Source organism: Mauremys mutica, chromosome 15, assembly GCF_020497125.1.
Source record: "Mauremys mutica isolate MM-2020 ecotype Southern chromosome 15, ASM2049712v1, whole genome shotgun sequence".
In the NCBI taxonomy this organism is placed as follows: domain Eukaryota; kingdom Metazoa; phylum Chordata; order Testudines; family Geoemydidae; genus Mauremys; species Mauremys mutica.
In genome coordinates, this window is record NC_059086.1 from 26,989,770 (window position 1) to 27,017,357 (window position 27,588).

Below are 27,588 nucleotides of genomic sequence, written 5' to 3' on the forward strand. Positions count from 1 at the left end.
CCCAGGAAGCTCAACCTCCCATATCCTGAGCAGAGAAATCAGAGACAAATGCTGCCAGGGGGCTAGATCTAAAGAAACCCTTCTGATGCTACAACACCGCCCCTCTCCCCCAGACACTGAAATGCAGCACGGGAGTCTTGGGGCTGGATCAAACAAAAAACAGAGGCTGGAGACCAACATTCAACCCACCAATCAAGGGATGCACTGTGTTCCCAGCCAGCCAGCCTCAGATCTAGCCTGGGCCCATCCCTGCTCAGTATTGACAAACTCAAGCATCTAGTAATCACCAGATTGGCTTCAAAACCCTGGGGTGTGTTTTGCAGGAACCACATTTGGGCTTCCTTTCCCACGGCTCCTGGTGCCTGAGCCCTTACGGTGCCCTCCACTCACCTTTTTAACCTTTTCCTCTTCAACTGTGAGGGCTGGAAAGTGACTTAGCATTTGTTTCTGAGATTCACGTGGTCCACGGAGCTGAGGCTTTAAGAAACCCACCAAATATCATGAGACTTGTCTTAAAATCCTTAAAGTTGGCTGCACTCAGCCAAAGCGCATCAGAAACTGGTTCAGCCAGAGTCAGGTTTCCAAAGGGCAGGAAGCACAGTGGGGGCTAGGCTCAAGCTTCCCAACCCCTTAGGTTTCATGCCATTTTTCACCTGCCTATCAATGAACCTCACTTCCCCATCAGGGGGCTCAAACCAGCTCGCCCTATTGCAAACACTGGAGTTTCTGTCTCAGGCACTTTTATAGCTCCCATAGTATCTGAGCCCCTCAAAATCTATCCCCAAAGCATCCCTGGAAGGAAAGGGAGGGTTATCGTCATCCCCAGCTCAGAGGTGGGGAGCTGAGACCAGGAAAGATGAAGCGATTTGACCAAGGTCACACAGCTAGTCTGTGGCAGAGCCAGGTCTCCCACATTCCAGACTCACATCCTAACTCTTGGGTTAGCCTTCCTTTCTACCCCGCTCTGTGATGGAAGTGATTCTCCCCTGGTCCTGAAGAACAGAGAGGAATCTGGGGTGAACTCTCATGCTGCATCTCCAGGAAGCACAACCCAAAGCAAATGAGGGGGAACACAGCCATCTCTGTGCCCTTCTGATCCCGGACTGCCAGTGGGGCTGAAATGGGGCCTGGCATAACATAGGGAGGCCACAGGGCCACTCTATGTTACAGCAGCCTCCCTGGTGCAGCAGTGCAAGACAGAACAGCTGTTGTGAAGTGTGCTGCAGCCTCACCCAGCTTTGCTACAAGAGCCCCAAGGTTTGCATTTCCCCTGGGTTGCAGCACATACACGTTCCCAGATTGTCTGAGAGAACATCTGAGCTCTCTCCTTGGAAGATCAGACACTAGGGTGATGGGCACCATTGTAAGAGCCAGGATGAACATTGTCCACACAGAACATTTTCCCTTATTTAAATTAAATCAGCTTAAAAACCACTTTAGTTAAACTGGTGCAAAACCATGTGGACACTTCTGTTGGTTTCAATTGGCTAGATCAGTTTAGCTGGGCCCTGTGCACAAGCTAAGCCGGGTTTGGAGTGACATAACCTGTGGGATGACAGCTGTGACTTGAATGACGCGGAAGTAGAAAGCAGGCAGCTGGACTGTGGGACGGCGTTATCAGCACCGGGCAGGGCTCAGTTTGCAGAAGGATCTGACCCCATCTGGTTGGTGTGCACCCCATCTGGTTAAGTGCACAGGGGCAGAAATTGCCTTGATGTGCCTCTGCTTTGGGGTCAGTGTCCCACCTTCCATCCGATGGGCCCTAGGTTCTCTATGCTTGGTGCCTCCTCTAGGGCATTGCAGAGACGGGGTGCAGGGAGCGCAGGGCCATGATTTACCCCTGGGGAGGGTAAATTCATAGAAGGGGAAGGAGTGGGACAGAGGAATGGGGGGGATAACAGAGTCACTGCCTCCACCCCCACGCCTCATAGCAATAACCACTGCTAGCCCCCAACCACACAGACACAACACGTGCCACAGGAGTATCAGCATTGACTGGCTGAGGGATACGCTTAGAATCATAGAATATCAGGGTTGGAAGGGACCTCAGGAGGTATCTAGTCCAACCCCGAGCTGCTTGAGGAGGCAGGTGTCCATGGTGTGGAGCTGAACTCCACGCTGCTTTGAGAACTTGACTACACCAATGACATGGTCTTGCTGGCTCTCTTTGTCCAACATCAGCTGCAGTGATTCACCAACCTGCTCAGGCAACAGCAGCGAGTGGTGGGCAGATTATTAACTGGGATGAAATGCACTCCATGGCCATTACCCAAAGAGCCTCCAGACTACAGTAGTAAAGTATTAACCTGACCGCACAGGACATTGAGCAGGTGGCAACTGTTGATTACTTGGCAAGATTCAGGAGGATGAGAAATTAAAGTCAAGACAATAATGACTCAGTTGGGGACACCCCAGGCTCTCAATTAGTAAATGCCCTGTGCTGTAGAAATGCTGAGGATAATTATACATCCCCAGCCTGTCCTGGGGCACTTCTCAATGTTTCCAACTCTGACAATTTTCTTGGGAGTCTTGGGTTGCTTGGTGTTTTTTTCTCAAAGCCCCAGGTCCTGGAGTCCTGTAATTACAGAGCACATGGAGAGTAGTAGCCAGATCAGTCCCTTTCAACAAGACAGGAGCTTATTGTAACATGGATCCCTTCCCTGACTAGCTGCGAAGGGACTACACATCTTGGTGCAGAGCAGATCTTGGGGTGCAGGGCACAGAGGTGCTGGAACTAGAGGTACTGCTCCCCCCCCGCTTGAAGCAATTTCCATCATATACAAGATTTACAGTTTGGTTCAATGGCTCTCAGCACCCCCACTAGACAAATTGTTCCAGCAGCACTGCCTGGGCTCCTGGCTCCTACAAGAGTCCACACAGCTAATGTCCCTGTCGAGAAAACAGAACAATCACCCCCCTCCCCTAGGAGCTGGGTCCCCTCCAGCAACAACACAAACAGCTTCTCACAAGTGAGGGGGGGGGGATTCTCAGGCGCTCCCGAGCTTCCCTGCCCCACCCAGCCCAGACAGGCCCCTCCATACCCCCCAACCCCAACTCCCTGCACTGACCCCCCCCACAGCCCGGCTCCTCCCACCTCCGCGCCCGGCTCTCCGCGCACAGCCCCCAGCCCAAGGCTGCAGCGCCGGTCACGCCCTGTCCCCACCCCTAGAGACTGAATGGCAGCCCCACGGACACGCGATCCCGGGGGGGGGGGTGTGAAGGGTGCCAGGGGGCAGCTCTGCCCAGGGCCGGACTGAGTGTCTCGCGAGCCCCACGCCCACCCCCGTGGTGGGGCGGACCCGCCGAGCTCCCCCCGCCCGGGAGACGGGTCCAGCTGGGCAGAGGGCGGGGCAGGACCTGACTGACAGCGATCGCCGCCAATCCCCGCGCGGAGAGATTAACCCTGTGCTGGCCGGGGCGGAAGCTTTGTCGGGGGAACCGGCCTCCCGAGTACCCCTGCGGCCGGGCGGGGCGGCGAGGTGAGGGACGTCTGGGAGCTGGGGGGCAGGGAGGGGTCTGGCTGTGCTGAGGGGGGATGAGCTGGGGGGCAGGGAGCTGGGGTTACAGGTGGGGGGGATGAGCTGGGGGGCAGGGAGGGGCCTGGCTGTGCTGGGGGGCAGTGAGCTGAGGTTACAGGTGGGGGGATGAGCAGGGAGGGGCCTAGCTGTGCTGGGGGGCAGGGAACTGGGGTTACAGGTGGGGGGATGAGCAGGGGGCAGGGAGGGGCCTGGCTGTGCTGGGGGGCAGGGAACTGGGGTTACAGGTGGGGGGATGAGCAGGGGGCAGGGAGGGGCCTGGCTGTGCTGGGGGGCAGGGAACTGGGGTTACAGGTGGGGGGATGAGCAGGGGGCAGGGAGGGGCCTGGCTGTGCTGGGGGGCTGGGAGCTGGGGTTACAGGTTGCGGGGGAGGAGCTGGGGGAGGCAGGGAGGAGTTTGGCTATGCTGGGGGGCAGGGAGCTGGGCTTACAGGTGGGATGAGCTGGGGGGCAGGGAGGGGCCTGGCTGTGCTGGGGGGCTGGGAGCTGGGGTTACAGGTTGGGGGGGAGGAGCTGGGGGAGGCAGGGAGGAGTTTGGCTATGCTGGGGGGCAGGGAGCTGGGCTTACAGGTGGGATGAGCTGGGGGGCAGGGAGGGGCCTGGCTGTGCTGGGGGCAGGGAACTGGGGTTACAGGTGGGGGGATGAGCAGGGGGCAGGGAGGGGCCTGGCTGTGCTGGGGGGGCTGGGAGCTGAGGTTACAGGTTGGGGGGAGGAGCTGGGGGAGGCAGGGAGGAGTTTGGCTATGCTGGGGGGCAGGGAGCTGGGCTTACAGGTGGGATGAGCTGGGGGGCAGGGAGGGGCCTGGCTGTGCTGGGGGCAGGGAGCTGGGGTTACAGGTGGGGGGATGAGCAGAGGGGCAGGGAGGGGCCTGGCTGTGCTGCGGGGCAGGGAGCTGGGGTTACAGGTGGGGGGATGAGCGGAGGGGCAGGGAGGGGCCTACCTGTGCTCCCTTGTGGCCTCTGTCTCCTGCTCTTCTCCCTGCATTTGGCTCTGGAATGGTCGGAGCTAACTCTGTCCCCCGTCCCGATGTCCCCCCAGCCCCTGGCTGCCCGGTGACCCGTGTGGTTGGTTCCCAGGTCACAGTGCGTGTGAAGGGTGAGGATGTGACCCCGAGGAGATGGATGCCCCTGAAGCATTATGGGAATCTCAGCGCACCCAGCAGCCCCATCCCGCATGGGGATCCCTGGAGGAGGCGGCCCTGAGGAAGTGTGAGCTGCCAGGCGCCCCTGGAAAGGAGCCTGGAGTTGGAAGAGAAATGGGTAACAAGCTTGTGAAGGGGCCTGGGGCAGGTCTTCTCGGGGGCACTGAGGGGACAATGGGGAAGGGAGTCTCTCGGGCTGTGTGTGTGTGGGAAAACAGGGGAGTGGCTGGCTCAGGCTGTGGGGGTCTCCCCAGCAGGATTGCTGTCTGGGGAACGTGGGAGGCTGTGTGGGGGTTGAGGTGGCCAGTGGGTGTCTCTGAGATGACGGAGTGGCACGGGCAGTGGGAATGGGACTGTGGGAGCTGGGTGGCCCCGTAGCCAGCAGCAGTGAACCGCCCTTGTGGTGGTATTTTCAGTGGCATTACCCAACAGGTGCCCTTCCCCACCCCCATCCACTCCCTGAGGTCTGGGAGGCGGGTCCCTCTTGGCTGGGGAGGGATGCAGACTATTCAGACCATGACAGTCTTCACTGCAGAAGGGCCTTAGAAGCCTCAGCAGGAAAGCCTGAGGCAGTAGACGCTTATGGGACATTATTGGGGTGCCCCCAGTCTGGGACTTGAGAGGAAATCCCTGGAGCTGTGATCCATCCCCAGGGCAGCCCTTCCAGGGTAGCAATGGTGAGAGCTGTAATGCAGAGGGCTCCGTGTTCCCGCTGTCTAACCTGGCTCAGGGCTTTGTGCAGATGCTGTCAGACGGGAATTTTCACCTTTCCAGAGCTATGTCATGTCCAATGAGTGGGTTCTCCCTGGCTTGGCCTAGATACCCACCCAGCCCATTTCAGAAATTGCGCTGCTCGTCCTAGATACATATCCCTCTCTGGGTATGGCTTTGAGGGACGTGGTAACAAAGTCCCTGATCCCAAGGCTAGAGCAGTGTCCAGACTCCAGTGTAATGGTTTCGCTGCATCCACTGCTCTCCACTGGGGAGGAACGGAAACAATCAGAAGGGACTGCAAAAGAGTTGGCCCTTGTGAGCAGAGCTGGAAATGATCTGTCCCTGCTCATCTGGCAATGGCTCTACATAGCCTGGGCCGTGCTGGGCCATGGAGATCTCTGCCCAACGCAGACATAAGTTTTCTATTGCCTCGGATACCAGGCCCATGAGCTAGTGCCCGAGGTCAGAGGCCGTCATCCCTGCAGCTCTTGGGCATGGCCACCATTTTCCCTGTGAATCCTCCAGGGAGAGGGTGTTGTTCCCAGGATACACCGGTCACCACCATACTGAGATGTTCCCTCCACCTTCGCCCGAGCTGCTGCCACTGCTGTTTGGAAGGGAGATTCTGGAGCTGGGGCCTAGGGTCTTCCTGGAACCCTCCCACTTCCTACAGACCCAATATCTGGCTTGCTGGGTCTAACACAGAAACCCCCTCATGTTCCTCCCCATTGCTGGCAGCTCTGAGAGGATTTCCTACCCTGCTTGTGTCACTCCCAGTGGCCCCTCTCAGCCCCAGATCCCATTCTGTTGTAACCCGAGACCTGTTAGTCACCTTACAGCTCCCCCCTGGCTGAACCAAGGCAGGAAAGTTGGGGAGTCCAGACCAAGAATGATCTCTTAGACAGTGTCAGATACCAACCCGCCTGTGACCAGCATCCCTGACCCTTCTCCGATTGTGTTCAACTCTTGCCCCTCTGCCAATCACACTTTTACCATCACTTACAAGGTGGGATGGACCCAGCTCTAATGATGTCTTGTTTACATGTGGTGCCAGCCAGGGCCTGAGTGGCCAAGGTGCTGCCAGCAAAGCATGTGACCTCTCTGGGCCCTGGGGTTGGCAGCTTTTCCCCAGATGTTTTACGTTGTCCTGAGGTGCAGCAAATCCCCCATCAGTCTGTGGCTTTACATCCCTGCTCCTGCCAGTCCAGAGGTTCTGCTCTGCCAGCTTTACTGCTGCTCGCCTACCTGGGTGGTAGATTCTCCTTTCCTGACACTGGATCCTGTGGTCTCAGCATGCGCAGGTGGTGGTTCTCCAGCTGCTTCTTTGTGCTGTTCACCTGACTTCATCAAGCATCTGCACAGTCACCTTCAGTCTATTGTCAATCTCCAGCGGGGGGTGTCTCTAGGGGCTTGAGCCTTTGCCTGTAGCTTCCCACACACAGCAAAGTGGCCCAGGACAGCTTCTTTACTAGCTTTATCAGAGTCACAGTCCGTCATTCCTGGCTCTGGTGCCTTAGCAGCAAGGGGGGTGTCTGGTCTGAATGGCCACTCCTTACCTGTCCAGCGCCTAGGCCTTGCCATCCACTCACGTCCTCTGTGTCTTCTCGTCCCGGGGCCTTGGGATCTCTGGTGGGGGAGTGCAGGAAATGGAATCCATCCCCTCGGGCTCAGGGCCATTCTCTGGGCTTGGGGAATGTCGGAGGGCAGTGCTGTGCTGCCCAGCTGTGACATCCTCAGCTCAGCAAACTGACTCTGAGCAGCGACATATCTCCAGATTCTCACCCCAGCTCCCGCTCCCTGTGGCGTAACAATTGGAGTCCTGTGGTCCATTCCCTAGGCTCTTGCTGAGGGGTAGGTCTGCAGAATAGCACACACAGAGCAGCCGGTATCTCTAAAGAGGCTGCTCTAACACAAGTTCTTTTTTTTTTTGGTGAAAAATAATTTTTTCTGAATTGAAACTTTTTGTGAATGTTGCTGACACTTGACATTTGCCATTTTTGTGCCTATTTAAAATCAGACTCTTTAGCTAAATTTCCATCATGTAAAACCTACTTCTACATAAATTAAATATTTCAGTTATGATTTTCCTAAAATATTTTTATTTAAAGTCAGAAACCCAACTCAAGTCAAAATTATAACAGGGTTTTAGCCAAAACTATAACAAGGTTCAAAAAAGGATTAGATAAGTTCCTGGAGGATAGGTCCACCAATGACTATTAGCCAAGATGGTCAGGGATGCAACCCCATGCTCTGGGTATCCTTAAACCTCTGTTTGCCAGAAGCTGGGAGTAGATGACATGGGATGGACCACTCGATGATTTCCTGTTCTGTTCATTCCCTCTGGGACACCTGGCATTGGCCACTGTCAGAAGACAGGATACTGGACTAGATGGACCATTGGTCTGACCCAGTATGGCCGTTCTTATGTAACTTCCCAAGTGATCCATTTTCACCCCAGGGGACAAAACAAATTTGACACTTCAAAGTTGTTTGTGAAGATACCTTTCTGTTTTTCAGTCATCTCTAACGTGGAAGCGGCTATGGGTGGGGAGCATGATCACTGCCTAAAAATAGCCTGGACAGCAGCTTTGTCTAGTGGGGCAGGGGCTCCAAAGAGATTGGTTAGTGCAATTTACAAGGAGATTGATCTGCAGAAGAATGAATGAATTGTGTCTTGAACGGAGAGCAGGATTTATTAGTAGTAGTTTCAAATCTTAAAACCCAACTCAGAGTGCTCTTCCAGTGCTCTGGGTGTGTATCCTACACCATAAAAACACCAGCAGTAAATACATCCATCTCAGCCCGCCCCCTCCTCACAGCCTTAGTGAGAAGAGAGAAAGATGGGCTTTGCAGCATGCTGGCACGCTAACACGTCTGGGCTCTGATGAACCAAGTGGAGGAGCAAGATCCAACATTAGGATTCCTCCCAGAGAACCTCCTGCCAGCAGCTTCCTCCTGCGGAGGATCCAACTCAAGCACCTCTGCTGATCTCAGCTTTGGCAGCGTAGCACCAGGAGAGGTGATCCCTCATGTAACCAGGAGCCAAGAAAAGGAGAGGGCCAGGGATAAGGAGTCTGTGGGTGGAAGAAGAGCTAAAGATGTGGGACAGAGAGGGGACAGAGGGAGTTTGGAGGGGAAGTGATGGGACTGGAGGAGAAAAGCTATTGTGGGCCCTGGGGAAAGAGGAAGGAGACAGGGACGCAGGGTTTTCTGGTTGTGCCCCTCCATAGCCCCCTATTTCTGCACAGCTGACTGAGGGGCTCCTGCTGGGGGTCTCTCCAGTGGAGGATGTGCAGTCACTCCCACTGTTGGACATACAAGAGGTGAAATAATCTCTGGATTCTCTTCCATCCAGCAGGTGCTGGAATCCTGAGCCGGGCTGAAGAGCAGCCTTGCAACAAAGGGCTTGAAATGGTGCTGCCCCCGAGTGTATCACAGAGTGGCTCAGGAGAGAGCATTACCCACAGACCTGAGCAGGGAGGAGCCTGCAAGAGGCAGAAGAAGATCCCAGCGGGGAAGGAGCCAGGCCCCCCAAAGGAACATGACAGCAGATTCAGGAAACTAACCCAGCTCTTTGCACAGGGGAGACCTCAGACCACAGGGGATCTTCACCACGAGCAACACCATAGATGTCGAGACTGTGGGGAAGGCTTCAGGGAAAAGCAGGAGCTCACGGCTCACCGCAAGGTCCATGAGAGAGAGAGACGCTATCCCTGCGCTGAATGTGGAAAGAGATTCAGCTGTCCAGCACATCTCAAAACCCACCAGAGAAGCCACACGCGCGAGAAGCCCTACTCGTGTGGAGAGTGTGGCAAACTCTTTGGCTATCTCTACACGCTGACTACCCACCAGAGAACTCACACGGGGGAGGGCTTGTTCCCCTGCGACAAGTGCGGGAAAACCTTCACCAGCCCCTCGGACCTCAACAAGCACCAGCGCTCCCACACGGGTGAGCGGCCCTACCCCTGCACCGAGTGCGGGAAGCGCTTCAACCGGCTCTCCAACCTGAAAATGCACCACAGGACTCACACGCAGGAGAGGCCCTACCCCTGCGCTGAGTGTGGGAGGCGCTTTGGCCACCTCTCCACGCTCGTGAGGCACCGGAGAGCCCACACAGGGCAGAGACCCTTCCCCTGTGCTGTGTGTGGCAAGACCTTCACTAGCAGGACAGGGCTGAGCAAGCACCAGAGAATCCACACAGGCGAGCGGCCCTACCCCTGTGGCGAGTGTGGAAAACACTTTGGCTACCTCTGCGCTCTGACCACACACCAGCGGCTGCACACAGGGGAGAGACCCTTCTCCTGTGCTGAGTGTGGGAAAACCTTCACCAGCCCCGCGGACCTGACCAAGCACCAGCGCTCCCACACGGGCGAGCGGCCCTACCCCTGCGCTGAGTGCGGGAAGCGCTTCAGCCAGCTCTCCAACCTGACGATGCACCAGAGGACTCACACACAGGAGAAGCCCTACCCCTGCGCTGAGTGTGGGAAGAGCTTCAAGTACCTGGCTTACCTCGCCATTCACGAGCGCTCCCACACCGGGGAACGGCCCTTCCCTTGTGACAAGTGTGGGAAGAGCTTCAGCAACAAGTCAGCTCTCACCCGGCACCAGAGAATCCACGCCAGAGCTGCAGGTGGGGACGAGTGAGGCCATCCCGGCTGAGAGCTCCGCTCCAGGCATTCACCAGGAATATTTGAATTGGAGGAACAGAAAATGGTTCTACAGAACCCAAGGGAAATCAGGAGTCAAAACCCAACTCCTATTATCCCTTCACACACAGTGTGGGTCTTGTCTTCACTGCACAGTTAACGCCAGCTCTCATCTGGGTTTTAGCCCAACCTACTGCTACCCACACAGAAAGTCTTCTGACCCATGATTCCGGGTATTTTAATCCCAGGCTAGTTTACAAAGCTGGGAATATAGATTAGAGCTCAGGCTGTCATTAAACTCAGGCTAAAACTCACCCACATTGCAGTGAGGACACAGGAAAAGTCCCCTCAGTGCTCATAGTCTTCCAGTGCTTTCCCACAATGCATCCCGAATAATAGACAGGTTCTTCCATCATTGACTGGGAAGGAATCGTACAGCATCTCAAAACAAAGAACCACAGGTGTGTCCCCAGACCGGACACACACGGGGAAGTGTAGACACAGTAATGCAGGTAGGGCTTGCAGTAGGGACATTCGCACCTGGGTTAGGCTAACCAGGGTGCCCAGATCCAAGTGCCAATCTCCTGAATTAACTGTATTAAAACTTACCCCAATGGCGATGAGGAGGGCTAGCCTTTGCTTTGTTCTCCTGAGGGGTCTCAGGGCCTGAATCCCCCAGCAGTGCCTGATCACTTTGGGTGTGTCCACATGGCAGAATGTAGGCATGTCTGGATTCCTGTGCCTGTGAACTCCTGCTTGCCAGGCCTGTCTGTGAGTGTCCACCCTGCAGAGCCCCACACAACCCAGACTCATGTAGCCGGGTTCACATGGCAATGACAGGGGTTTGGCGCTAGGATTTCTGGGGGTGTATGCCAGGATGCTGGAGCCATTCTAGGAATTGGTTTATGGTGTATTGTGGGAGAGCTTGTCTGTCTTTCCCAAACTCCTTTGTCTTAGAAGTGTTCTTAACCCAGCAACACCTGTAGCTAAGGCACTTCAGGCCCGGCACACTTCTTGCTTCTACCCACTCCAGCTGGTGCCACACCATGGATCCAGCACGGTTGGAATTGCTGTTCCTGCTTGTGGCTTCACTGTTATTGCAGAGTACGGGTGGAGGGGCTAATGACAGCAGACAGCATTTTAGCACCAGTTGCTGACCCACAGATGGCAGCAGTGGATCTTGGAGGGGAGTTAATTCTTGGCAGACTGATGACACCTTTTGCATGCTGTAGTTGCTGTGGATTGCCTATATGTAGACCAGGGCTTCTGATGCAGGATGGCTAGCACAGCGTGGTGGGGTCACATCATCTTGCAGACCTGGGGTGACCAGCAGTGGCTCCAGAACTCCTGCATGAGGAAGCAGACCTTCCTGGAGCTGTGTGAGGCCAGTCTGTGTCTGTGACTCAATCCCCCCCTTCCACTGGGATCTCCAGTTCCCCCAGGCTAAAACCCATTTGGTCCCCACTCAAAAGCCTGTGATGCAGGACTGTGGACTCTGTGCTCGAGGTGGGGACGGGTGCTCCGTCAACAGCTCTGTAGTAAGGGCAGATAGTTGACCATCTACCACAAGGCAAAGGCTGGCACCTGACATTAGGTTTGTAATGTGCATCTTTGCTCTGCTCAGCCATCTGCTGGATCCCCACCCCACCTGCCTCTGCAAGGTCTTCTCATGCAAGGGAATGTTTTGGGTGCTTCTCCCAAAATCAGGTTCCCTGCTATACGCACACCAGAGATTAACCCAGCTAGCATCTTGCTGGTGGGCAACTTCTCTGACTGCTCGGCAGAGCTGCTCTGAGCTGCCCAGAATATGGAGCAGGCTGCATGGAATGAAGGGCGTACATAAACCAGCAGGGATTATCTAAACAGCAGCTCAGCTACATATGTGTTGCTGAGGGGATTAAAGCACAACTTTAACCCAGCGTAAACTCTCTGGGGAAGCAACCATCTTTTGTACAGCACCTAGCATGATGGGGGCCTGGTCCACCACTGGGGCTTCTGGACACTACCATAATATAAATAATAACCCCATTAGGCAAGCAAGCATGTTTTTTAAGGGTTGTGTGGGGATGCTAGGCTAAAACCCATGTAAGAACATAGGCTAAGCCAGCAGTGTAGAACTACCATCCCCTCTTGAAAGGAGCTGAGGGGGTCCTGGATGCAGAGATGATGGCAGACTGAGTTAGAGTGAATGGACGGGCTACAGCACTCCCCTTCAGTCTAACAGGAGGGGAGGCTGAGACTTGTGATGCAAAGCACCTGGATGCACAAAGGGTGGGGATGGGGTGGAGGGCTGACTTTCAGGGCCATCTGACAAACCCTCTGTTCCTGGGGGCCGTGGTGCTAAAGGGCTTTCCCAGGAGAAGCCCACAGGAGCTGGGTGGGACAAGGTGCTGTGCTGAGCACTTTGCAGAGAGCTGGCTGTGAACTCTAGACAGCAGCAGAGGTGCAGAATAGCTGCTTTGTGGAACAGGGCTGGGGTACCTTACCTGAAGTTTCCATGTAAGGAAGGAACAAAGCAGTACAGGCAGCTACCCCTCTCCAGGGAAACAGGACTTGTGTACAGCTTCTGAATAAACAGATTACACCACAATAATACTCTGGCTCCTTCTGTGCAGCCCAGTTAGCAGAACCCGGCAGGAGAAAGGGGCCTGGTGGTCCGGAGGCAGTAACGCTATTGCAGAATTTCCATGGATAATGGAAGAGCGCCTGCCCCTGTGCACAGCTATTCATTTGACTGTTTGGGGAGGCAACACTTCGAGGAACTCACCCCAAGATGTTACAAGAGAACCAGGGTAGCCAGAATTGGTGCAGGCCCAAGCCATTGGGCCCGTGTGTTTGCATCCTCACTGAGTGCCCGGAAGAGCAGTTCACGCTCTAGAGCAGGTGACCTGCTGCTCCCATGCAGACATCACGCATCCTGTAGCACTGGGCTCCCAGAGCCAGCAAAGCAAAGCCAGATTTGCAACTTCAGCTGCCACCGCGGTTAGCAAGTCGTGTGCGCTGTGACTGGATGCTGTTTTTCCTGCAGTCCTGGGGGGCTAAGGACCCCTTTGCACCCAGGCCTTGGGTACAGCAGGAAAACAAGGACCTGTAGTTCACCTTTAGTCCAGATCCTCCGCTAGCGGTAGTGGCAGTGCAAGCTGTGATGAAGATGCAGGATTGTAGTGCTGTTACCACGTGTCATCTCTGCCAGTTAGGGTGAGATGTTTGGCAGATTGTCCCAAGAAGATCTCATAGCTTTGGTCAAAGGGTTGGTGCTGAAAACCAAGGTGCCCCAGAAAAACAGCTCTGAGATGTCAGGGCAGGATGGCTGGGTGTCCCTTTGCAAATGCTCGGTGAGTTGCCTCAAGAAGAGGGAAGATGCTCTGCGTAAGGAATACAAGGGAATTAGAATCTTCAGATGAGGAATGGGCTGTGGGGGGGAGGGAACTCCAGTGAAAGCAGAGGAAGAGGAGGGAACTCCAGTGAAAGTAGAGGAAGGGGAAGAGGATGTAAATCAGCCACTACAAACTCCAACACCTCTGAAACATTCCTAATCTGGGAGTCTGGCCTCAGGCCCAGAGAGGGCAGAGAGCTGGTTATGTGGAACAAGCCTCACCCCCTTTATGATTGGAGAATTCCCCTGCTTATACCGATGCTAGAGTTGGCAGACCAAATGATCTGCATATCCGAAAAGAGGCCTGTGAATTTGCTCTCGCCTGCTGCTCCTATGTCCCAGTGTCTTGCTGTCCTGGCTACAGATCCTCTGCAGGTGCAGATCTCTGGCTTCAGCCATCAAAAGGCTGTAAAACTCTCCAGGCTCCCAGGCAGTGGAATTGCATGAAGCACAGGTGCTGCATGTCCATGCTGATGTCGCACCCTTGCAAGATGGCCCTTTTCACCTTCCCATAGGCTCCAGCACCTCGTGCATCCAGGTTCCTGTAGGCCTGTTGGGATTCCCCAATTTGGGTCACCCAGTCACTGGCAGGCTTCAGCCATTCACTCAAAGGAAGCCAAGGCCTCATCCAGCATTATGTCTGACTGCTTTGTGTTTCCCCATTAGGGCTAAAGCTGACACAACTTCATGCAGGGTCTGTATAGGGCCTGCAGCGCCTCCTAAAATTGGACTCCAACACTGGAGCAACCCCTCCTGTCCCTCACTCCTGACCACTTATGCCATCTCAGCAGCTGCCCAAAGGTGGCTATGTGGATTTTCTCTGCTCCCTTTGGTTCCTTCCATGCATCAATTTTCACTTTAGTTACCTTCTCTCCTGGTGTCTGCACCTGGAGACCGAGGAGTTGACGGCTCCCCTGCTTTGCAGCCGTTCTCTATCTGCGGGCCCCAGCCTTATCCAAGCTCTCGGTCTCAAACTTCCATATTTCACTCCTGTTCCTGCTGGAAATAACCAGTCTCTAGTCTCGCACTTGAGTGTCTAGTGTTTAAATCTCACTTTCCACAACAGGTCACAACCCACCATCTAGGCTGGGTTGGGCAGTATGAGACCAGGTAGTTAAAAGTGCAGAGGGGGCAAGTTTTTAGACAAAGCAACTGTTTGGTCCCTTTGTGGTGGGAGGGGCTTCTGGCAGGTGTCAGATGGAGAGACAGAAAGAGAGCCAAATTCACTGCCAGAAACCCAGGTCGGGTTGCCTAGTGCCCTCCCAGCATGTTGAGTGTCACCAAACCTACAGCTCTGAAAATCAGCAACTACAGAGTTAAGGAAACATCTCCCAAACTGCAGCCCCACACAATCTTTCCTCTGCCCCCCCCCCGGGGCTCCCAATTGGTATGAGGACCGCACCAAACCTGCCCTATCCCAAACAGTGGTTGCTGTTTCCTAGGCTGTGTCTAACAATCCTGTATCATCATTCCTCTCATCCCCTTGCAGGGCTAGTAGGATCAGTGGCCAATCCAGGATGCATTTGCAGCTGGTTGTCAGCGTTCGCCCTGCCAGCTGAGGAGGGTGCAGCTGCAGCTAGAGAGCAGGAGAGCCCCCGTTTCCTGGCTGGGTCATGCAGAGAGTCATGTAAATTATCCCAGTGGTCCCTCGACTCGAAATCTCACAATCTATGATAATGTTTGTAATGGGTTGTAGTGTTTTAGGGCCACTAGAACAGCTGCCCCTCTCTCCTCAGGGGTGACAGGGAAATAGAGGAGCATTTCATCCTCTGCATGTTCTCAGTGCCTAACAGAGCCCCACCCTGCCTTGGGTTACACACACCACGCTGCTGCATGCTAGTTCTGGCCAGTACTAGCAGTCTCGTACAAGGCTCAGTCCAGGTTCACAGAAGTGATGTTCCTGAAGGATCCCTTACCACAAGGATGGATGGATGTAAGCAACTACTGAGTCCTCAGGGGGGTGTTTTGACTAGGGAAATTCTCAAGTTCAGGTTGCACTGAGCTATCTCGTGTTCGCTAAGTCTGGCTTCAACTCACCCTTTTTCCTAGTGAAGACAAGGCCTTGGAGTTTCCCCTACACTGCCCTTGGACATTTTCCCTGCTGTCCTCCAACACTCAGAAAGGATACAGGCCTGTTATTTCTGATGAGGACAGGCTGGGGCCTTGCTCAGAGGGGATTTCTAGACAGTCTTCCTACATACATGGATTTTGGAGCACTCTGGATAATGGGCCCTAGTGCTCCTCTATAATACAGCCTGCACCCAGGGAACTACTTCCCAGAGTAGCCTCCTGGAGAAGGACAAAGGCAGAGGGTGGCAATGTGCCCATCAGCCATTCTCTAAACCAGCTGAGCAGAAGACTTGAACTCACGCTCCTCGGCATTGCCTTAGTTCATAGGCTGTGGTCCGGCTTCCTAAGCCACCCACCAACCATAACAGGAGTTGAGCTTGTCCACAAAGCTAATGACCAGAGTCAGTGCCCAGGCTCCTGGTGCACCTGTCTCACACTGCCTGCACAAATCACTTTCACTGGCACATGAGCCCATTTGTAGAGTCACACAGAACCTCTAGTAACTGCTGAAATATTGCTTCCCTGGCCTGGCACAGAGCATTGGTCACTACCTGGGGTCAAACCCCATTGGGTAAACTCTAGTTGGTGGGGTGTGGCACAGGGGCATGGATTCAGCCACAGCTGTGTGCCAAGAACATTATGAGAACAAGCAAAGTGTATGGACCCTTTACTCCAGGCGCTGTATCTCTGGACCCCTGAGAGTGAGTGACCCCATTTTCACCAAAAATCCTACCCGGGGCCCTGATGACTTTTCATGGCAATGTGTGCTTGTGTGTGGACTTCAGAACAGTTTTGAAACACAGGCTCTTAACATGCGGAGTCGACTCCTGCTTCAATATGATGTGGCAAAGGGCACCCCATGCTAAGGACCCAGGTGGGGATGGGCTGGACTCTTAATGAACTCCCTCCCCAGTTAAGGTACAGGCAGTGGTGAGCTGGAGCCAGTTCACACCAGTTCGCAAGAACCGGTTGTTAAATTTAGAAGCTGGTGTAGAACCAGTTGCTAAAGGGATGGCCTGGCTTCCCCAGGGAGCAATTTAAAGGGCCTGGGGCTCCCGGAAGGGTCTGGAGCCTCAGGCCCTTTAAATTGCCACCAGAGCCCCACTGCTGGAGCCCTGGGGTAGGGCTGGGGGCTATTTAAAAAGGCCCGGGGCTCCCCCTGAAGGGCCAGGGCAGTAGAAGCAGGGGAGCCCTGGCTCTTTAAATAGCTCCCGGGGCCCCAGGCTGCTGCTGCTACCCCGGTGGGGGAGGAGGGAGGAGAAACTTGTGGGTTTTGAGGGGGACAGTGAGGGGCAGGATGTGCGTTGGGGTTGGACGGGGGGGGGGACGACACGGGCACCTGGGGCTCGTACTGTACTCACCTCGTGGTTCCCTACCCGGTCTCCGGCAGCACTTCAGCAGCGCGGGGGGGGGGGGGGGGTCTTCACTCGCTCCAGGTGAAGAACCTGCTGCTGAAATGCCACCAAAAACCCGGAGTGAGTGAAGACACACACCCCGCCACCGAAGTGCTACCGGGGACCTGGTAGGGAACCGATTCTTTGGCTTTTGGGAGCTCATCACTGGGTACAGGCGTTAATAGACGTGTTTGTGCAGGGCTGTAACCCCCTGCACATCGCCCCCAGCCCATACAGGTCCCTGCCTGAGCCCCTCCAGCTGGGACCCCAGCTCCCTGCCCTGGCCCCACCTTGTAACGCCCGGCCCCCTGCACAGCCCTGTAACTCCAGCACAGAGCTTGCACCCCGCTAGGGTCTGCGGGGAATTGCCCGCCTCGGGCTGTGCCCATCCCCGTGGAGTGGGGGCGCCGGGCTCCCGCTGCCCCGGCTTCCGGAGACGGGCCCAGCTGGGCAGGGCGGGGCAAGACTTGACTGACAGCGATCGCGGCCAATCCCCGCGCGGAGGGATTAACCCTGCGCTGCCCGGGGCGGAAGCTCTTTGTCTAGGGAACCGGCCTCCCCCTGCGTCCGGGCGGGGTGGCGAGGTGAGGGGCGGCGGCCGGGAGCTGGGGTGATGGGTGGGGACAGGGCCTGTCTGTGCTGGGGGATGGGGGTGGGGACAGGGCCTGTCTGTGCTGGGTTATGGGGGGTGGGGGCAGCGCATGTCTGTGCTGGGGGATGGGGAGCTGGGTTATGGGGCTGGGCAGTGGGGTGGGGCAGGGCCTGTCTGTGCTGGAGGACGGGGGTGGGGGCAGGGCCTGTCTGTGCTGGGGGATGGGGAGCTGGGTTATGGGGCTGGGCAATGGGGTGGGGCAGGGCCTGTCTGTGCTGGAGGACGGGGGTGGGGGCAGGGCCTGTCTGTGCTGGGGGATATGGGACTGGGCAGCGTGGTGGGGCAGGGCCTGTCTGTGCTGGAGGGCAGGGAGCAGAGGTTATGGCTCGGTGGGTGTTTGGGAGAATCATGACTAAGTCTCTCTTTTCCCCTCTGTTTGTTGTGGTTCTGACTCTCCCATCACACAGTAACATCCTGATCAATTGTTTTGCTGCAGCCCCCACAGGAGCCTGGACGTGTCCAGTGGGACCGAGGGAGAGATGCAAGTTGGAGAACTAAAGCGCAGGCCCTAGCAGGGATAAGCTGGTCCCTGAAGACAGATGAGCAGCTCCTGGGTCTCCACATCCAGGCTCCGCGAGAGAATATGGAAACAGCAGAGCCAACGGGCCCAAAAGCAGGGAATGAGCTGGAGAGAGACGGGAAGGAGCCAGTCCTGGGACCACCCATCTCAGTAAGTCCTCGATGGTCCCGCACAGGATGGCGACAGCTGAGGACTGAGCAGTGTGACAGGATGTCCCAGTATTGGAAAGATCAACTTCAGGAGGAGCTACAGCGCTTACGGACACCTGCTGAGGTTGTGCCGACATCAGTCCCTACATCAAAAAACCCTCCGCTGCTGGATTTGAACCCAGAGGAGGATATTGAGGCCTATCTGGCTTCCTTCGAGCAAGTGGCTGAAGCCTGCCAGTGGCCCAGAGGAGAGTGGGTGACCCGCCTTGTGCCAGCCCTCAGCGGAAAAGCTCGGCAGGCCATTAGCAGCCTGGATGCCAGAGATGCTGGAGATTATGGGAAGGTGAAGGCAGCTGTCCTGCGAGGGTGTGACATTGGCATGGAGACACAGCGCCAGCGCTTCAGGCAGTTCCGCTACCAGGAGGCCGAGGGGCCCCGGGCAGTTTTCTGCCGACTCTGGGAACTCTCCCATCGATGGCTGAAGCCGGAGATCCGCACCAAGGAGCAGATCATGGAGCTGCTGATCCTGGAGCAGTTCCTGACCATCCTGCCGGAAGAAATCCAGAGCTGGGTTTCTGAACATTGCCCAGAGACGTGTGCCCAGGCAGTGTCCCTGGCTGAGGATTTCCAGGTAGGACTGCAACAGGTGGGGATATGAGAGCAGCAGGTTATGAGCAGGTGCAGGGGAATGTCCAGGGGGCTCCACTGGGCTCAGCACTGGGGTTGGGGCTGTTTGGGGCTCAGGGTTCAGCTGGGTCCCCAGCCACAGGGATTTTCACAGCTCCCTGCTCTGCACACCCTGCCATTCTCTCTGAGTATAAATGTCACTGCCTCCCTTATGCAGAGTCATGCAGGACCCTTGGGCAATAATTTCACTAGTACCTGCAACCGCTGGGAGAGTGCAGTGACGTGACGTCTCTCAACATCTGAATTGATAGGGAGCCTCTTTAACTGACTGGGGCTCCGTGTGAATCTAGCGTGTGCCGTTAGGAGGCAATGCAGCGTGGCCTGATCCTAGAGACCCAGCCCTGAGCATCCTCTGTGTGTCACATGCAGCCGTCATGTCCATGGGGTAGGAGTGTCTCCTGAGCTGCCTCACCTCCCAGGACGTGAGTGGCATAGTAGCTGCAGGTACTAGTGAAATTGCGGAAGGGTCCTGCGTGACAGGGCATGGCTTCTTTCCTTCAGCTCCTCCCAGAGATGGCATCCTGGGGAGCCTGCGTCTCCCTGCGGTCCAAGCTCCTCCCAGGCTCATACTGCACAGCCTCAGCCTCCCATTAGGTACAGGACCTGCTGGCCAAAGCAGCGTCTGTCTGAGGAGAGGGTGCCCTTTGCCACAGGCACTATTCAGGTATGATTCCTCCCCTGACTCCCAGCCCCTGGCTGCCCGGTGACCTGTGTGGTTGGTTCCCAGGTCACAGTGCGTGTGAAGGTTGAGGATGTGACCCCAGAGGAGATGGATGCCCCTGAAGCATTATGGGAATCTCAGAGCACCCAGCTGGAGCCACCGCAGCCCCATCCCGCATGGGGATCCCCGGAGGAGGCAGCACTGAGGAAGTGCGAGCTGCCAGGCGCCCCTGGAAAGGAGCCCCGAGTTGGACAAGAAATGGGTAACGAGCTTGTGAAGGGGCCTGGGGCGGGTCTTCCCGGAGGCACTGAGGAGACAATGGGGAAGGGAGTCCCTCGGGCTGAGTGTGTGTGAGGACAACAGGGAAGTGGCTGGCTCAGGCCGTGGGGGGCTCCCCAGCAGGACTGGAGAATGTGGGAGGCTGTGTGTGGGGTTAGGGTGGCCGGTGGGTGTCTCCTAGATGACAAGTGGCCCAGGCAGTGGGAATGGGACTGTGGGAGCTGGGTGGCCCTGTAGCCAGTGCAGATGTGAACCCTCCTTGTGTGTGTCCTGTTCTGTGGTGTTACCCAGCGGGAGCTGTCTCCTCAAGGCCCATGTCATTCAGGGCTTCCCATGCATCCTGGCCAGCTCTGGTGGAAGCCCCTTCCCTCACCCATCATGGACTGAGCGCTCAATTGAGAGACTGAGGCAGGATGGACCATTCCTCTCCTCTGGGTAGTGAGTTAGGGGGATGGGGGTGTGTCTTATTTTCTCCCGGTTCTGGCCGGCTGAGTGAGAATGAGGAGTATCTCAGCAGGAAGGGCCTACAGGAAGCTTCAGGGATGTTATCATGGAGGCCCAAAAGGAACATGACCCAAGCCTGGAAATCCCCTACATCTGTAATCTGTCAGTGGGGCACCCCCCTCCCCCACCCCGAGTAGCAATGGTGGGAGCTGTAGCATAGGGAGGGCTCACATGTGTTTCCCACCATGTGACCCAGCTGCCAGGGATGTTACAACCAACAGGTGGGTTCTCCCTGGCTTGGCCAGTCCTAGGCTTGTACCCTGCCCAGCCCCTGTTGCAGTGCCTGCAGCTGCAATGCGTTTTCAGGAAGAGCACAATGGGTTGCATCCCCTGGTGTCCAGGCTGAATATCCTGCCTCACTGGCTGTAACACAGGAACCTCTCATGATTCATTTCCTTGTTTTGATGGTGGTTTTTAAGGAGTGTCCTGCCCCCCACCCCCACCCTCTTGCCTAACTCCTCCTCCAGGTTGGGTAGCCCTTGCCAGCCTGAGACCTCTTAGCTGGTGTTAAGTAGCCCTTCACCTGTGACCACCATCCCTGACCCTTCTCCGGCAGGTCCCTCTGCTCTGGGATTGTCATGGTCAACACGTGTCCCTCTGCCAATCACAGCTTTCCCATCACTTCCAAGGTAGGATGGACCCAGCACTAATTATGCCTGGGGTATGTGCGGTGCCAGCCAGAGCCTGAGTGGCCAAGGTGCTGCCAGCAAAGTAGGTGATGGCTCTGGGCCCTGGGGTTGGCAGCTTTTCCCCAGGTGTTTTACATTTTCCCCAGTCACAGCCCATCCCCCATCAGCCTTTGGCTTTACATCCCCACCTCTGCCAGCCCAGGGGTGCTGCTCTGCCAGCTTTGCTGCTGCTCTGGTGGTAGATGCTCCTTTCCTGACACTGGACCCTACAGTCTCAGCATGCGCAGGTGGTGGTTCTCCAGCTGCTTCCTTGTGTTGTTTACCTGGCTGTATCCAGCACCTGCACAGTCACTTCAGTCTATTGTCAGTCTCACACAGACTTTCTCCAGGGGGTGGGTCGGGGCCTCACACCCAGCATACAGGGCCAGGATGGCTTCTTCACTAGCCTGATCAGAGCCAATCAGTCTGTCATGCCTGGCAGCGTAAGGCTCTAGTGCCTTAGCGGTGATGGGTGAGCTGGTTGGCATGGCCATTCCTCCTGTGCCCTCTACTCCGGCTCAGATCACTCTGTGTCCTTTCTCTCTGGGATTTTGGGATCTCTGGCAGTGGCAGGAACTGGGGCCTATCTCCTCTCAGCTCAGGAATAACTCTGAGAGCATTGGCATAGTCGATGGTGTAGTGAGAGACTGCCTGGAGATGGAACCCACCACTGCAGAGGGCAGCCTGGGAACCCTCGTCTTAGCAAGCCACTCACCCAACCCCAGCTCACTGCAATGTAATGCAGTCGCAGTTTGTGTCTCCTGGACGGGTTAAGCAGGAGATGCGAGTAGCACCTCTACTGTCTTCAATGGAGCTACTCAACATTTCTTTAACAAACTTTTTTTAATTTTTGGTGTACAAGTGGACATTTTTCTAAAGCAAACTCTTTTTGCAAATAATTGCTGACACTAATGACATTTTTCACAAAATTATTCATCCCGGTTTTTAAATAAAATATTGCATCTAAATGTTTTGTTCATATAAAGCCAACCATTTCGATAAATAAAAAAAATTGTGAAAGTAGACAATGGGTCCCTTTCCAAACACCACTTTGAAACATCATTGTGTCCGTTTGTTTTTTATCTGGCTCTAACCTGTAAGTGGATTTCTGTAGGGAACATCATTGTCACCTAAACAGCAGGGCCGTTGAGTGGGGCAAAGGAACCAAAGAGACAGCGCGATCAATTAGCAAAAGAACAAATGAGTTGGGTCCTGAATGAGAAAGGGATACTGCAGTGAGGGAGAGAAAGGTCTGTTGTGGGGTGGGCGAACTTTTTGGCCCGAGGGCCACATCTCGGTGGGGAAATTGCATGCAGAGTCATGAATGTAGGGCTGGGGCAGGGGGTTGGTGGGGGGTAGGAGGGGGTGCAGTGTGCAGGAAGGGGCTCAGGGCAGGGGGTTGGGGTGTAGGGTGTACAAGGGGGCTCAGGGCAGGGAGTTGGGGTGCAGGAGGGGATGTGGAGTGCAGGGGGGGCTCAAGGCAGGGGGTTGGAGTGTGAGGTTCAGGAGGGGGCTCAGGGCAGGGAACTGGGGACTCAGGGCAGGACGAGCGGTGCCTGCAGGCGAGGGCAGCGCACGGAGCCCTCTGCCCCCCCACCCCAGGGCCACAAGAACATGGTGCCAACCACTTCCAGGAGTGGCCAGGGGCTTGCAGCACCACGGATCCGGCCCGCAGGCTGTAGTTTGCCCACCCCTGGTCTATAGTCAGGAGAAGAGGGAAGAAGAGAGAGGTGGAGCCTAAAGGGGAATTGAGGGGCTGGAGCACAGGGAAAGGGAAATGTTGGGAGTTGAGGAAAAGCTATCGTGGGCCCTGGGAAAAGAGGAAGGAGAAGGATGTGGGGCTTCCTGCTTGTGCGCCTCCACAGCCCCCTATTTCTGCATGGCTGACTGTTTGGCTCTTCTTGGGGGTCTCTCCGGTGGAAGGATGTGAGGAGCCTAAGCCACTTCCACTTGGAAATATGAGAGATGAAATAATCTCTGAATTCTCTCTTCCATCCAGCAGGTGCGAGGATCCTGAGCAGGACTGAGAAGCAGCCTCACGACGAAGGGCCTGAAAACCTGCAGCCCCCCAGCATATCACAGCAGGATTCAAGAGAGAGCATTAACCACAGACCTGAGCAGAAAGGAGCCTGCAAGAGGCAGAAGAGGAGCCCAGCGGGGAATGAGCCAGATCCCCTAGGGGAATGTGAGAGTGGATTCAGGAGACTAATCGAACCTCCTGCATCGGGGAGACCTCGGACTGCAGGGGACCTGCACCATCAGAACAGCATTCACAGGACAGAGAAGCCCCATAAATGTCGAGATTGTGGGGAAAGGTTCTGGGAGAAGCAGGCGCTCACGGCCCATGGGAGAGTCCATGAGAAGGACAGACCATATCCCTGTCCTGAATGTGGAAAGAGTTTCAACAGACTGACCCATCTCAAAACCCACCAGAGAACCCATACGGGAGAGAAACCCTATTTCTGTGCCGAATGTGGGAAGAACTTCGGCCACCTCTCCACGCTCATTACACACCAGAGGCTGCACACAGGGGAGAGACCCTACTCCTGTGATGAGTGCGGGAAAACTTTCACGAACCCCTCGGACCTCAACAAGCACCAGCGCTCCCACACGGGTGAGCGGCCCTACCCCTGCGCTGAGTGCGGGAAGTGCTTCAGCCAGCTCTCCAACCTGACGATGCACCAGAGGACTCACACACAGGAGAAGCCCTACCCCTGCGCTGAGTGTGGGAAGAGCTTCAAGTACCTGGCTTACCTCGCCATTCACGAGCGCTCCCACACTGGGGAACGGCCCTTCCCCTGCACTGAGTGTGGGAAGAGCTTCAGTAACAAATCCTCTTTGGCCCGCCACCTGAGAATCCACTCCAGAGCCGCAGCCATGGACAAGTGAGACCCTCCCACCAGAGGGCTCCGCTCTGGTCGTGTGTGTATAAGAACGTGAAGCAGGGCCTGAGAGAAGCTAGCCCCATGCCCACTAACCAAACCATCCCTGTCACGGACACCAGGGGGTGTGAATTGGGGCTTCACCTTAGTCCTCTGAGGTGTCCCGATTCCGGAACTGCCCCAGCAGTGATTTGCTCCTTCCTGCTTGAACTAGTGAGGAGAGGGCCACTCTAGGGGCTTGTCTGTGCTGTAAATTAACTTCTTGTAACTCAAATGTTGTCCCACACTCAAGTCCCATCCACATACAGTACCTTTAAGTGGGTGCAGTGGTGCTGTGACCCCAAGTTGGCCAGCCCAAGGAGGGGGCATAGGCTAAAACTGGAGCACAACTCATCAGCTGCTAACACAGCGCCTCTGTAGTGTGGCTCCAGGCTTGTGTCACGTGCATATCGCTAGTTCTCCAGTGCCTAGCCCACGAGTCCCCTAGCGTGCCCAGAAAGGACAGAAGTTCTCCCACTACACACTGGGATATGCGTGTGCGCAGAAGCCATAGCACTGTACTTGGGGGAGCGCAGAACCTATGTGGGCATAGCAGTGTGGCTGTTCTCAGCTGAGCTCGGCTCACTCGAGAGGAGTCACTGGAGCACAGATAACTCAAGATAACTCTGTAGTGAAGGCAGACCCGGTGAGATTGGCAGGCCTCAGTCCCAGCGGTACCAGGAACAGCACTTCAAGGGGAAGGCATTGGGCCAGCTCTACCTCCCGCCCCACTGCCAACCAGTTCTGCCTCGATGGCCCCGCACGGCCACCTTCTTCCACACTCTGCCCTACTCAGAGGCACCCAGCCTCACCAGCGCTTCAGAGCCCTCTATCATCTCTCCCCAGCAGCTGCGTGTAACCGGGGCCCAAGCCTGCTGCATTGACTCCCTGCCTCCCGCTCACCTGACTGGCTCTTCCAGCTGACTCTGATCTCAGCCTAAGCATTTATGTTCTCCGTGTACATTTCTGTATTTAGTCATCGCCCCCCGGTTTTCTGCTCCTGTCCTGCTAACTCTTTCTGTTTGCTGTCCTGTCTCTAGTACGTTGCGTTGTCCAGACCACACCATTGCTCCCTGGCTCAGCTGCCCATCAGCACAACCGCTGATTCAGTTCTATTGGTGTGAGATTTTGATCAGACGACCCCAATCCTGCACTGAGCTCCACATGGGCAGATTCCTCCGGCGTGCTGCCTGGCTACTGGGGTCCCCAAGCGTAGCTCAGTGCAAGATTGGGGCTTTAATTTTAAATCTTCTGATCTTCCCTACCTCATTGGTTGCCCTTCTGAATTGCTGGTATTTTTTATTTATTTCCTGCTGATTTGATTGTAATGTACTGAAGAGCACTCCTTGTCAATCAGCCACGGCTCTGCACACTTCATTACCTCTCTCTCCCTGTTCCTTTGGCTCAGTTAAACCCACTCTCTTGGTTTGGCCCTTGTGTAGCTGCCCATTGCCATTCTCACTGTTGTCCCCCTGGCTTCTCGCCCTGTCGAGTCCCAACTCACTGCGATGATGTTTTATCAGTCTCCCTGGCTGGATTTAGTTTCTGGCTGAGAACAGGGAGAAGGGGTGGAAAGTGGGACCTGCGTGGTGGTGGCAGGTATCTAGCACTCCTAGGAAAAGCTAAGGGGTGCGTCAGGACACTTGGTAACACATGTGATCCAAGGACAGCCCTTACATCTCCAGCTGCAACCCGGTGCCGCTCTGCTTTTCTCCCTGCAGCCTAGCCAGCAGTACACCATGGGAATAAGTGGCCCAGCGATTCACAGGGGCAGTTTTACTATTACAGCGTTTACATTGGTAAGTGAAGAACACTTGCCATCCCCACACAATTTCCTTGTTGGGGAGGCAACATTTGGAGGAACCCAGTCCAAGATGTTGCAGGGGGAAGAACCAGGGTAGCTAGAACTGATGCAGGCCCCGCATCTTTGCATCCACACTGAGTGCCTGAGAGAGTTACTCTCACTTGGGAGTAGCTGTCCTGCTGTTCCTATGTAGATGTTGAGATACCCTGTAGTTTTGGGCTCCATGAGCCAGCAAAGCAAAACCGGACTTTAGACTTCAACTTCCACTGTGGATGGTGAGTCCTGTGTGTTGTGACTGGATGTCTGCTTCCCTGCAGCTCCAGAGGGGCTAAGGAGCCCACAGCACATAGGCCACATGTACAGGTGGAAAATGAGGACCTGTAATTCATCAGTGTAGCTCCATTGGCAGAAGCAAAAGTGGAAACTGTAGTGTAGACAGGACTTTGGCATTGTTACCACTGTGTCATCAACCCCTAACCAGCAAGTGACTTATCTCTCTTTCCAAATACCAAAAAGCTCTGATGGAAGAAGGGGCTCTGAGAGCATCAGAGAAGATATGCAAGCTTCTGCTGAGAAATTTCAGCTCCTACTATGATCTGCCCATTCCTGGATGCACACCTTCAACACCGGTCTCTCTGGGTTGCTACCTCCACGCTTCCTCTCTGGACACTTCCCTGTCAATAGTGGGTGATCCTGGCTTTTTTAACTATTTAAAGGGCCTTGCAGATCTCTTCAAAACCTGATTGACTACACCTCGGTCTCCTGGGTTTGAAAAGCTACTAACCCCAATAAATGCAATATACATAATAGTGTTCAGTAACCCTGCTACGTCTCTGCAGGAGGGAAAGCCTAATCCGATAACAGCCCAGCCATGCTTCTCTTCCTGATCGCAATCTACCCCCTCTGCACGCCTGCTCCCTGTCTCTTTCAGAGCCACCCAACAATCTTCACATTAAGCCCCCAAAAGCTCCAAACAAGATGTCTAGAGTGGCCCTCCATGAGTCCCAGCTTCTATGTCTCTGGGCACCCAGTAGTCCATGTTCTTGGTGCCACAACATACCTCATCACAGAGTTTCACTTAACAGTTATAACACCATCTCATATCTCACAATTTCATGTTAACATAGTCCCTTCTCTACAACTCCAGTGAATATGGAGGGAGGAGAGGATGATCCAAGTGCAATACATCAAAGTTTGGCATCAAACATGGGAAAGTTGCATGGTCCAGCTCCTGCACTCCCATCACTGGAGCTCCTGAACCCCCATAAGGGGAGGACACTGAGGCTATGTCTTCACTGACAAAAAGGGGGGGGGGTTAACAGTAGGATAATTGAGGTGTATTAGCTCTCATGCTGTACACACACAGTGGAGTTACTGTGAGGTAAACCAGGCAAAGTCAACCATGGGCAGGGGGCTTCGTTCTGACCTCACCCATCTGCCTTTTGAACACTATAAGCAGCTTGTCTCCACTTAGGATTTTACAACACAATAATTATCCCCAATTGTTATCTCGCTGTTTAAAAAACGGGCACCACTGTAAAATACACAGTAAGCACAAGGCAATGCCTTGGGATTAGCCATGATAAGAAGAGGCATGCAGATAGATCTCATCCTCCCCCGAAAGGCACATAAAGTTCACACTGCATAGAAAAATGAGTGACTCTTAAGAAGCCATCCTGGCACAGCTCTAGGCAGGTGCTCAGATACTCCCTGGAGAGACTCTATGTGAACCTAAGACTGGCCACACTGGATCAGACCAATGGTCCACCTGTCTTCCCATAGTAGCCAATGCCAGGTGCTTCAGAGGGAATGAGCGGAACAAGCAATCCTTGAGTGATCCATCCCCTGTTGTCCACTCCCAGCTT

At 55.1% G+C, this 27,588-nt stretch overlaps 1 protein-coding gene across 1 annotated transcript; it reads left to right on the plus strand.

Moving 5' to 3' along the window:
* The first annotated feature begins 4,440 nt into the window (after positions 1 to 4,440).
* Positions 4,441 to 27,482, plus strand: LOC123350594 (zinc finger protein 252-like). The gene is made up of 5 exons (XM_044989243.1): positions 4,441 to 4,796; positions 8,748 to 10,032; positions 17,960 to 18,830; positions 19,614 to 19,809; positions 22,998 to 27,482. The coding sequence occupies exons 1-5, from the start codon at positions 4,655 to 4,657 to the stop codon at positions 23,885 to 23,887; spliced, it is 3,384 nt and encodes a 1,127-aa protein (XP_044845178.1). The 5' UTR covers positions 4,441 to 4,654; the 3' UTR covers positions 23,888 to 27,482.
* The last annotated feature ends 106 nt before the right edge of the window (positions 27,483 to 27,588 follow it).